At 40.9% G+C, this 12,737-nt stretch overlaps 1 protein-coding gene across 1 annotated transcript in view; it reads right to left on the reverse strand.

Moving 5' to 3' along the window:
- The window catches only part of thsd7aa (thrombospondin, type I, domain containing 7Aa), a 398,355-nt gene that overhangs the window by 174,451 nt on the left and 211,167 nt on the right, over positions 1–12,737 (reverse strand). The window contains exon 4 of the mRNA XM_078228043.1: positions 2,654–2,835. Coding sequence (XP_078084169.1) covers positions 2,654–2,835 — 182 coding nt within the window. The remainder of the gene's footprint in view (positions 1–2,653; positions 2,836–12,737) is intronic.

Here is a 12,737-nt window from a genome sequence, read left to right on the forward strand (position 1 = left end):
TGGATAGGGAGCAGCTGTTTCCCTCAGTTGAAGGGTCAGTTATGAGGGGACACAAGTTAAAAGTGAGGGGTGGGAGATTTAGAGGGGATTTGAGGAAAAACTTTTTTATCCAGAGGGTGGTGACGGTCTGGAATGCACTGCCTGGGAGATGGTGGAGGTGGGTTGCCTCATATCCTTTAAAAAGTACCTGGATAAGTACTTGGCACACCATAACATTCAAGGCTGTGGGCCAAGTGCTGGCAAGTGGGATTAGGTGGGCAGGTCAGGCCTTTCATGCGTCAGTGCAGACTCGATGGGCCGAGGGGCCTCTTCTGCACTGTAATATTCTGTGATTCCTTTACATAATCCTGCCAAATTCCCCAGAAGTGGAAAAAAGATGGCAAAAAAAGTTAATCTAATTCGCCTTCTACTGCCCAGACAAAATAATGATAATGAAGTTGTTTACCAGTCATAGCAATAAGTCTCTATCAATTAATCTACAAAGACCCAAACATGGCATGAGAAAAACCCCAGAAGTGGAAGCTTTGGTAAATGAAGTCACCTTTCTTCTTCTAAGCATTTTTATGGTCTTATAATCAGTAAGGGAATCAAGAATTATGGGGAAAAGACAGGAAAGTGGAGTTGAGGATTGTCATATCAGATCCGTCATGATCTCATTGAATGGTGGAGCAGGCTCGATGGGCTGAATGACCTGCTTCTGCTCCTATGTCTTATGGTCTTGTCATATTACACTTCCTGCAAGTCTCAAATTGTTTTGATACCATGTCCCAAAATATTATTTTCTGAAAGAAATCCATCTAAGATAGCAAAAAATCAAAATAGAGTACCTCTGTGAACTAAGGGATGGAGCAGAATTAAAGAAGGATGCTTGATGAACTTTGGAGTGGTACGGGGGAAAGAACTGGCAGATTTCCTTGGTGCAGTGAAGAGGTAAGAACGGAGAAATAAAGAATGCTTATTTGAACTGATTGAATGGTTGTGGTGGAGTTAATCTGAGAAAAATGACTGAACAAACATAAGGAATCAGAGAATCAGTGTGAGGGAGAACTAGTGGGGAAGAAGCATGCAAGAATAACTAGTGAGGGAGGAGGTGTGAAGAGTGCATATGTAAAGTGGAAAAACTGGGAGAACATTGCCTCTGTGTCACTTTAGCAATCAATTAACAGTTTAAGATAATTTAACAAATCAGATTTAAAACAAGATTTTGACTTTGTGTAATGGATGATGGCCAATGGCCCGACTTCAAGATAAATAAAATCAGCAGGGATACAAGATGGCTGCTGATTCACCATCACTCATTTTATACTATCGCACATAGTCAAGATCTACCGCATTTTATGAAGAAATGATCCTGTGTCACATAAGCAAACCATACAACTATAGCTGCACCAGAACCATGCAACCATAATTAGTTATGGTTAGTTTTAGCAACCTACTCTTAATATTTGTGAGCGACAATCATTCGCATTTAAGAGTACATAGAAACATTGAAACATAGACAATAGAAGCAGGAATAGACCATTTGGCCATTTGAGCCTGCTCTGTCATTCAATATGATCACGGCTGATCCTCTATCTCATCAGCATACTCCCGCTCTCTTCCCATACCCCTTGACACCTTTTGAATCTCGAAATCTATCTATTTTCTTACTTGAAAAATGAAAAGCAAGGGCCCTGAATTTATACCGTATGAAGACCTGAGACAAATGTGTACTCAACTCCGTTGTCACTACTTTAATAGAGCCATTAACTCATTTATTTAAACAAGCTAGTACTTCTAATAAAATATTATTATATTTTGATACAAATGCTTTGCATAGTTCATTTTGCAAAGTGTAATTGCATTCACAGTGTGCATCGTTCATAGTCTTGACAATGCCTGTCATTGGTAGGATATGATGTGGCACTTCTAAGCAGATGACAAAAGAAATTAAATGTCTTTTCATAAAATAAAATCCCTAGAGATTCTTTAATTTTCATATAAATATATACACATGAACAGCTTAAGCCACCCAAATAGAACATCTTAATTATGGACAAGTTACAGTTGATGGACAAAGCTTGAATAAACTTTCTCCAGATTATAGATCAGCTGATACTGGTCGATGAATATTGGTACTGGGTGGAGTTGGAGGCTTTGTGGTCAGACTCAGCAATATTCTTTTAGTTTTATTTCCACCATTTGATTAGTTGATGTTCTAGCATTCATTTTAATTAGTTTATTTTTAAAATATCCATTCTTGTATTGATTGAGAATGGTTTGTCTTTTGATTATTCAGGAAGTCAATGCCTTTGTGAGGGCTTGAAGAAAAATACATTTTATTCTTTCTCTTCTATATACAAAAGTGGTATATGGAACAGTCAGGGAGAAAGAAAATCAATTGTATGCATCATCTTTTACTACAATAAAGCTTTTCCTGGCCGTATAGTTGTATCAGATTTGGATCTGATTATTATTCATTCATAAAACTTAGAGGAAATTTAATGTTGTGAATGAAATTGATATTAATTAACGTAATGCATGAAAATGAAATATTCCATATAGAAAGGCTTAGTTGAAGTGGTATATTGCGGAAAATCAAACTGACATTTAAATCTAGCCTGCAGGGGATAAACACAGTGGGTCACATTACAGATCAAACATGGTCCAGTACCTTCCTTTTCCTTAAGTGTGTTCAGATAAGATAAGAGGTCTTCATTAACTTGCACACAGTAAAATTCTCGGGTTTGAATTCCCCCACCACAGAGGGCAGTTTGATTTCCGCGTCGTCTGTCCTGCTGGCTGAGCAGTGAGTCAACTCGACATTCACTCCATTCTGTTGTCCTCCACGAATATCTGCAACATGCATTTTATGAACCAGTGAACAAATTATTTCATTTCAAAATCAATCACTTCAAAATTCCACATGGACTGCAATGGTTCAAGAAGATGACTCATCAGCACCTTCTTAAGGGCACCAGGGACGGGCAATAAATAAATTACATACAAACATATAATTAGTCAGACACTCAGCCTTTTGAGCTAGCTCTGTCATTCAATAAGATCATGGCTGATCTGACTGTCGCCTCAACCCCACATGCCTGCCTACCCTGATAAATTTTCATCCCCTTGTTAATCACGAGTCTATCTAGCTCTGCCTTAAAACTATTCAAAGACTTTGCTTCCGCTGCCTTTTGAGGAAGAGAGTTCCAAAGACTCTCGGCCATCTGAGAAAGAAAAATTCTCCTCATCTCCATCTTATATGAGTAACCCCTTACTTTTAAATAGTGACGCCTAGTTCTAGATTCTCCCATAGGAGGAAACATCATTCAAACTGCCAACACCCCCCAGGATCTTAAAGTCACATCTTCCTCTTTTAAACATCAGTGAATACAAGCCTAACCTGCCCAACCTGTCCTCATAAGACAACCCACCCAGTCCTGGTATTAGTCTAGTAAATGTTCTGTGAACTGCTTCCAATGCATTTACATCTTTCTTTCAATAAGGAGACCAATACTGTACACAATACTTCAGATGTGGTCTCACTAGTGCCCTGTAGGTCTGAAGCATAACCACCCTACTTTTGTAATTAACTCCTCTTGTAATAAATAACATTCTTCAAGCTTTTCTAATTATTTGATATACCTGCATACTGCATTTTACATCAATATTTTACATACATCTTCAGATGGCTCTTCCTCCTCACTGTGGCTAGTACCAACCACCAATAAGTATAGGCTGCTTACGACACCCAAATCCTGAGCATGATTTATTTTTAAAAACAGCATTTTTTAAATGTTCTTTAAAAGGAGTGATGCTGATAAGACCGCCTAGTTCTCAATTTCTCTGAGAAGGTGACAATGAGGGTGACTTTAAGCTGCTGCAGTTTCATTCTTCTTTATGGCTTTTTGTTTTTACAATGGAATAGTTTGCTAGGCCACGTCAGAGGAAATACATTTTATTTGTGCAATGGATTGGGACTATTGGCTAAAACTAAAGCATTACAGGTTGATTTTCTGTTGAGTTGCATCGTTACGCTCAATGCCATCATTGATTTGCTATGCCTCCTGTAACAGTCGACATGCTGTAATGCAGCCTGCATCCAAATTACCAATGAATATTTTTGTGCACATTAAATAGCATTAGAAACAGTTTACAGTCATTGTTTATCATTTTAAAATGCATTGCTCGTGGTCACCTCATAAAATATTTTCCTGGGTTGGATATAGAATTTCTGACAGGGACGTCTTCAGAAAAATGGAGCTGAAATATGGCCCGGTTGCTTCATTAATTTTTTAAGCAAAGAACATCTAACATCCTACTGTTTCAATCCATTGGTAAGCCCCAATACCCGACATCCATATCACACACTTAAATATTCTATTGGTAGAATTCTACCAATTGAACATCAGAGGCAAGGAATACCATCAGCAGAATGGCTAAAGATGGGCTTGCGAGACCAGTGTCAAGCTGGATGAAAGGAAAATGTATTTTAATTTCCCTTCACAGTCAAATGCTACACAAGTGCACAGCTGTATCCCTGCTCTATAAAAAAAAACTCGACACGTAAGAGAGCAGAGTGAACAAAATAAATATTCAGGCCCTGAAACACAGTAGTGCAATGCATGTTGCAATTTTATATTGAAAAAGAAATCAAACATTGGGAGCAATTCATTCGACCTGCTCCCTTTCCCATTCCCTTCCATTCCCTTCATTACAGCAGTTACCAATTACTGCCAACAGGATGGTACTAGTTAGAAAAAACATTGTGCCAACTCACAGCTATAAAAACTTTGCTAAACTTTCTGGCAAGCATTCAGCTAAATGAAACAGACAACTTGAAATCTCTTTGAAGTTTCCTGCATCAAAATTTGGAAAAATGTAGCAGCACTCCAAGCACTTCATTTAGGCAAAGAACATTGAGATTGCTCAGAGCTGCACATCCTTTTTGAAATACTTCAGCAAAAAATATAAAGGAACATTTTGATTTATTTTTAAAGATTCTATGTATCCTGAAAACTTCAAAGGATATTCTATACTCCTGGAGTTAATGCATATAAAAGGACAGAGAGCTTTTTAAGTAGGATGTCAGATGCTCCTTGCTTAAAAAATTAATGAAGCAACCGGGCCACATTTCAGATCTATATTTTTGAAGACATCGCTGTCAGAAATTCTATATCCAACTCAGGGAAGTAGTTTATGAGGCAACCATGAGAATACATTTCAAAATGATAAAAAGTGATCATTGCTTGTTTCTGCTGCTATTTAACAGACACAAAAATATTCATTGGTGATTTGGATGAAGGTTACTCTCCATTTAATGATGGGAATTGAAGACTTGTTTCTCAGCTGGCTTAGGGATTTTTAAAACTGATGTTTAAAATGTATATAGAATCCCTACAGTGCAGAAGGAGGCCATTCAGCCCATCAAGCCTGCACCAACTACAATCCCACACAAATCACGGCTCTATTCCCTTAATCCCTCATATTTACCCTGCTAATCCCCCTGACACTAGGGTTAATTTAGCATAGCCAATCAACTTAACCTTCACAACTTTGGGCTGTGGGAGGAAACCGGAGCACCTGGAGGAAACCCACGCAGACACGTTGAGAATGTGCAAACACACAGTAACCCAAGGTCGGAATTGAACCCGGGTCCCTGGCGCTGTGAGGCAGCAGTGCTAACCACTGTGCCACCATGCCGCCCCATGTAGGAGGTAATAGGGAAATGCGAATATGTAGTTTGACATCTGAGCTAGCAGAGACAAATTAGCCAGAGATCTGACTCCTAATCACTGTTTTGGAACCTGTGGAGAAAAGGGTGCGGCTGTGAACAGTGGCCAAATGGAGCTTTGCTCTGATACCTTCAGGGATGAATAGCCCATCGACACTTATTGACCAGACTAGGTCATGAAGAATAGCTGTTTGGGTTCAGGCAAGGAATGTGCCTGGACAACTCAATGGACATATACCAGCAAAAGTTAGTGCATTCACCAGAGGATTTGTGGGGATAAGGGAGGGAAATTAGAGGGGAACAAATCAAGCTACCACCTTGACAAATGTGAACTCATGTAAGTATGAGCATTGATTTTCTGAGAGGATGGATCTAGTAATATCACAATTAATCTCAAAACAACTAACTAACTGTTTATACATTCATTCACTCTGTTGTGAATTGACTTGTGATCAGAGAACACTTGTCCATAATGGAAAAGATGCTCTATCTGAATAAAGTTAAACCTGGTGTGGTGGAGAAATAGTTGACCCATCGGATGCATACACTCCATGTCTCAGGTGCTCTGAGGAAGCATCTCAGCACAATGAAAATGAGCTGTAATGGCCTTTTCTCCTGTTTCAACAAGCTAGAACTTTTTTAAGAATGCCAAGTGCAGTGGTTGCAGCACAAATTAAGTTTAAAAAAATGATGTAGCTGTTCCTGGGCAATCTGAATTTTAAAATCATTTATGGAAAATCATTTGACTTACTGTAATCTTTGGTGTACTGAATTTTCCTGGTAACTATCAAATCATAGGTGATTTCTACTAGATGGAAGTCATAGAACTGGTATTATTCTTAATATTTTCTCCAATTTTTAAGACACTTCATAACACTTTACATCCTACCTGTGGCAAGTCCCAACCACTGAAGAGTATAAGATAGCAAAGCGGTTATTATGAGGTTTCTCTTTCATTCACCACTGCTTTGAGCATATCTGAACCTTCAAAAGAATCTCTCGAAATAAACTCGACCCATTTGCGCCATTCTGGGTCCTGCTGACATTTCACTGAATAGGATTGGACAATGACATATTAACTTGGTTCAGTTATAATGGTATTCCTGTATACTCTCACACACAGTTGGGGAATCACATCTCAGAAAAAATTTGAAAAGACAGACATAGGGTGCAATTCACCCAACTGTACACTTAAGTGCTCCCGTCAGCGGGAAACCCGGAGTATTTCCCGCTGGTATTAGCAGCATCTGTTAGGTGGGATTCAACCATCTGATTGATGCAAATTTATGCATTGTGGGAAACACAACAGCCATCCTGGACTTTCAGAGATCGGGATTCCTTTTAAACCAGTGTGTTTGTGGAGAAAAGGAGCTAAAAGCACTTAGCTGTGTTGAGGTTGTCTGCAGTTGTCAAGCAAAACAAGGCTGTTTATAAATATTGCAGTTAAGAACAATGGGGGCGGGGCTACTTCAGATGCATTCAACAGTGAAGGGAAGAATAAATAAACAAACCTTGAGCATGCTGTGTAAAAACTATTAAATTGTCATTAAAACGCCAGTTAAAGGTTCTGGACTGTGAAATTGAATGAAAACAAATGTTTTCAAAGGATTTCAAGGGACTTCAAATTACTTCAAAGGTTTTGAGTTTTCTAGGAAGGCTTAGAGACTTGAAAAAATGCAGTGTTAAAAGAATGTGGTTGAGTGAGCAACAAGGGAGAAGGAAATCTTCTGTGAGTCAGAGGACTGCAAAAGGGGCGTTCTGATACCTGCAACTTCTTACAGAGAGAATGGGGGATCCCTTCTGCAGAATGGAGCACTGCTGTGATTTGGAAGCCTTTCAGGTGTCCAGGGGGCATGGAAATTAAATTGACCAGGCCACTTCAAAGTTTTCACAGTACACAGTCAAGAGTAAAGGTTTTGATCAGAGCGCTGCCTGATATCACCATGCCAAGATTGATCTTCAGGTTTTCCAGGCTAGAACCTGAGCAGTGCCAGTGAGGCAAACTAGGTAGATCACGATGGGTTTGCCACTTGGAGGGAATCCTAATTTAGCCCCAACCTTGATTCAGCAGCCATCGGGCTTCCTGCCAGTGGCAAGTGGTGCCGGTGAATCCCAATTGTAATTTTCTGCCTCAAATTCTCCAGGGAGAATGTTACAGACAAACAGGATGTTGTCATTTCCAGTGGGAACTTTAAAATATAGTTGCAAGCCAGGATGTTGTGTGTTTTGGGAGGGAACTTGCAGGTGATGGTGATCCCAATGCACCTATGCCTCTAGGACTTCCAGATAATAGAGGTCATAGGTTTATAAGGTGCTGCTGAAGGAGGATTGACAAGTTGTTGCAGTGCATCTTGTGGATGGTACACACTGCTGCCATTGAGCATGATTGATGGAGAGACTCCTATGTTTAAAATGGTGGCAAGGGTACCAATAAAGCTAGCCACTTTGTCCTGGATGGTGTTAAACTCCTGGAATTGTTGGAGCTGCAGTCATCAAGGCAAAATGGAGAGTATCCATCACACTCCCAGTTTATGCCTTGTAGATAGTGGACAGACTTGGGTGGAATCAGGTGGCGAGTTACCTGCCACAGAATCCCCTTCCTCTGACGTACACTTGCAGCTAATACAGTTAAGTTTCTGGTCAATGATAAGCTTCAGGATGTTGATGGCAGGAGATTCAGTAATGATTATGCCGTTGAACATTGAGAAAAATGGTTAGATGCTGCATTTAATATTGAATATTATGTATAAAAATACATAATTCCCAAATCTCATCTGGAGAGAAACAATCATTACCATCCTCACATAAAGGATCCTCACAAACGCTCTCTGGAACAGTCAATTGTTGCATAGGAAGATATATCTGGATAAATTGAGTTCTGGGTATCCAAAATTTGAATTTGTTACTGATTGCTGGATCGGTTATAGATAAATACCCAGTGAAAGTTGAACCAGATCCATAATTTTAAAAATGTTTCTCCATTTGACATAAAAATCAAGTTAATGTAGGTGGACAGCTATAAACCTCTAGTTACTGGAGAAAATAGTTATATTTTGATCAAAGAGGTATGTCTTTCATTTTGATATTTTGAGATTATCACCATGGTATTTTTAGGCATCACTGCTTGACAAACATCACATTACTAGCGTCATGTCCTTGGAGGGATGTTGCTGGGGCTCAAAGTACCAACAGTTTAAAGGCAGTGCCACCACCAGAAAACCAGGATGACTGGTTTGTCATTGCTTTGACCCCTGCTCCCTGCCACTTCGAAAACAAGTAGCTTCAATCCATTCTTTACTTCAGCAGCCATTAGGTTCCAGCTTGTCAGATACCCCTCCTTAAATTGGCTGCTCTCAGTATTTTCTAAAAATGGTAGCCAAGCCGTCAAAGTGACTGTGTCCTTTATGTGATGATATTGGTCCAAATCTTCTGCTCTCTGGATTGTCAGAGATGGGACATCTGTTGGGAGATGCATGACAGGACCCTTGTGGATATCATGATGCACAGGCATTCAAGGAAATTGCCCAGGAACTTGAAACTTCCAATGGGCTGATTCAATGATGCCCAGGACCCTCCACAAAGTTTCTGATCCTGGTCTCAGAGTAGAAACGTGGGTCAGTTGCACAGGACTTAGCTGCATACTTACCCCAGAAATGTTAGACAGTTTGATACTTCATCTAATTCAGCAGTTAGCCAGGGTAACTCCAGTGAGCACCACAACTGATACCCATCTGCCTCCTGCCATTGATCTTTAAGCAGTAGAAGTTGCAGGTTTGGAAGGTGCTGGAGAAGGATATTTCCTCTTGTGGAGAGACTAGAACTCGGGGCACAGTTTAAAACAGGGATGAGGATAAAGTCTCTGAGGGTCGTCAATCTGTGGAATTCTCTTCCCCAAGAGAGCAAAGGAGGCTGGGTCATTGAACTTATTCAAGGTTGAGTTAGGACAGATTTTTGACAACAAGGGAGTCAACAGGGGGACAAACAGGAAGGTGCAGCTGAGACCACAATCAGCTCAGCCATGAACTTAACAAATGGCAGAGCAGGCTTGAAGGGGCAAATGGCCTACTCCTGTTCCCAAGTTGTATGTTCTGAGTAAAAAAGGAGTGTGACCTCTTTGCCTCCCGACTCACTGGGCTTAATGCTTGCACTACCCATTTGTGCTTCTTCCACGATCAGGAGATATGACTGAAATGGGTAGTAATATCAGGTTGGAGAAAAGTCCGCAAGCAGTGGCAATGTGCCCAGCATTGTTATTGACCAGAAGGCCTAGAACAGTATACATAATTTTTCTATTTTTTTTCCTTTTGCCTCCTAAAGTTGCTGCATCACACCTTGTGGAAACAACCTGGGATCTCACTTCAATATTTTACTGAGTTAAATAAAGTCCATGCAAACAGGTCTTTTAGCTGATGTGTTTGTCCCCAGCTGCATACTATAAAATGTGTCATATGGTGAATCAGAAATGCATCATTGCATGAGGTTTATGCAGCTGATACAACTTCACACAACCAGCCTTAAACTTTCCAAGTGTAAACCACACAACCCACAAAGTTAACAGGTTTGATCCCTGCTGAGTGAGCCAAAACAGAATCAGACTCATTCAAGTCAGAGAAACTGTTCTGTCGCGACCAACTGCCAAGTCTAACACATATTGGCTGTTATAGAGTATAAGTTATGAGGGAAGATTGGACAAACTTGGTTTGTTTTCACTTTAACGTCAGAGGCTGAGAGGCTATTTGATAGAAAGTTACAAAACTATGAGAGGCATGGATTGTGGGAGTCTTTTCCAAGGGTAGAAAGTCAATTACTATGGGACAGAGATTTAAGGTAAAGGGGGAAAGTTCAAAGGAAATGTGAAAGGCAAGTTTTCTTACACAGAGGTTAAGTGCCTGGAATGCACTACCAAAGGACGTGATAGAAATAGATACAATATCTGTGTATGAGAGGCATCTTAACAGATACACGAATAGGCAGAGAATAGAGGGGCATGAACCGTGTAGAGGCAAAAGATGTTTAGTTCAGAAAGGCATCATGTGTCAGTGCAGGTGGGCCAAGGGGCCTGGCACTGTGTTGTACTGACCTTTGTTCTGTTTCATTATCACATGGTTATACCAGAAGGCAAATAACACCAAAAACACTGTGGACGGAATTCTCCCAAAACATTTCTAAGTGTTGTCCCGAGCAGGAAAACCGGCATGTTTCCTCCTGGGAGGGTCGATGCGATTCAGTTCGTAATTCAACCACATTTAGAAATCTTTATGAAGCTTGGGGAAATTCTCACTGATTTCTCCCACACATTTATTTGGAGTGGGGACCTAACGACACGGGAAACACCGGCTCTTCAGAGATTGGGGCGCCATTTTTAAAGAGCCCCGATCTCCAGTCAACCCTACACACACTAAGCCCCAGACTCAAGCTCAGACCCCCCCACCCCCCCTCCACTCGCTGGTACCAGCACACCCTCCCTGCCAGTTGAGTGACTTATTGGTTCTCCAAAAGTCCCCCTCCTTCAGGAGACACCCCATGAATTCTCCCTTCAGGAGACCCCCCCATGCCATCCCCTTTCTTCAGGAACTACCCCCATGGGTCACCCCCTCTCTTCAGGAGCCCTCCCTTCCAGAACCCAGTCCCCCGATGGATTACTTTGTCCCTTCAGGAGCTCCGTCAATGGTGACCCCCCAACTCCCTTCAGGAGCCTCCCCATGGGCCCCCCTTTCAGGTGAACCCGCCAAACCTGACACCCTGGCAATGCTAAACTGGCACCTTGGCACTGCCCCCAGCAACCTGCAGTGCCAATCTGATCTCCGTTTGTGGAGATCAGTAGTGATTGACGCAGGGTTCCTGCTGCCCCCGAAAGTGACCAAGCATATTTAAGGAGACTTAAATATATTAATCCGATTCCTGCCCTCACTGGGTGAGAACCGGATTATGTCCAGGTGGCGAAAAGCCCAAAGGGGGTTTTCGCTAACATTAAATGCACTGGGCCCCCTCCCTCTTGATCAGGCTGGGGGCAGAGAATCCAGCCCTGTATCTCGTTAAGAGAGTCAATGGCCTTCAGAGAATGTGGAGAATTTAGAGATTTTTACTGTAAAAATCACCATACTGAACAAAATAATAAGTGACACAATAGAAGGGGACAAGTTGCATTATAATTTCACGATTCCTGCATCGCTGAAGATCACAGCTGACACTTTTACTCCTTGAACTAATGTCAAAAAATTTCTGTAATCATAAGAGGATTTTTCTTCAGAAGCGCAAGGGTTTTGTACATGAAAGCTCAAAAATGATTCAACTAGAGAAAAACAATTTAATGAAGGATTTTATTTCTAAAGAGATGATCTTCATATTAGATGATACCCAGCAGGATTGAGCGCACTCTTTGAAGTTAATTTTTTCATGCAGTTCAGTTTTGCAAGTAATGGGAACAGAATATAATATGCAGAAGTTCAAAAATATACTTTTAACAGAATAAGAGGGACAATTAGCTCTTTAATCCTGATAACATGGTTACCACTCTAGAAACAAGCACTAAACTGTAAAGGAAAACAAATAGAATCTGCATTTTAACAATAGGATTTCAAAAGGAATAAGATAATAACAAATAGGAGCAGCAGTAGCCATTTGGTCCATCAAGCTTCCTCTGCCATTCAATAAGGTCATGATTGACTTGTTTGTGGCCTGAGCTCCAGTTTCCTTTCTGCCCATCATAATCCTTTAACTCCCTCGCAGGTCAAAAATCTGTCTAACTCAGTCTTGAATATATTCAATGACTCAGGCTCACTGCTCTCCGGGTTAGAGGATTCCAAAAAGGGAAGCCCCTCCTTATTTCCATCTCAAATGGGAGAACCCTTATTTTCAAACCGTGTCCTCTAGTTCTAGATATCCCCACTAGGGATAACACCCTCTTGGCGTCCGCTCCATCAAGCTCCCTCAGAATCCTGTACAAGTAAATCCCATCTTCACAAAATGAGTCGGGGCCAAGTTCATTACGTAAAAAGAATTTTCCTTAAACCTGGTATTGTGT

The sequence above is a fragment of the Mustelus asterias genome, chromosome 2, assembly GCF_964213995.1.
Source record: "Mustelus asterias chromosome 2, sMusAst1.hap1.1, whole genome shotgun sequence".
NCBI lineage: Eukaryota > Metazoa > Chordata > Chondrichthyes > Carcharhiniformes > Triakidae > Mustelus > Mustelus asterias.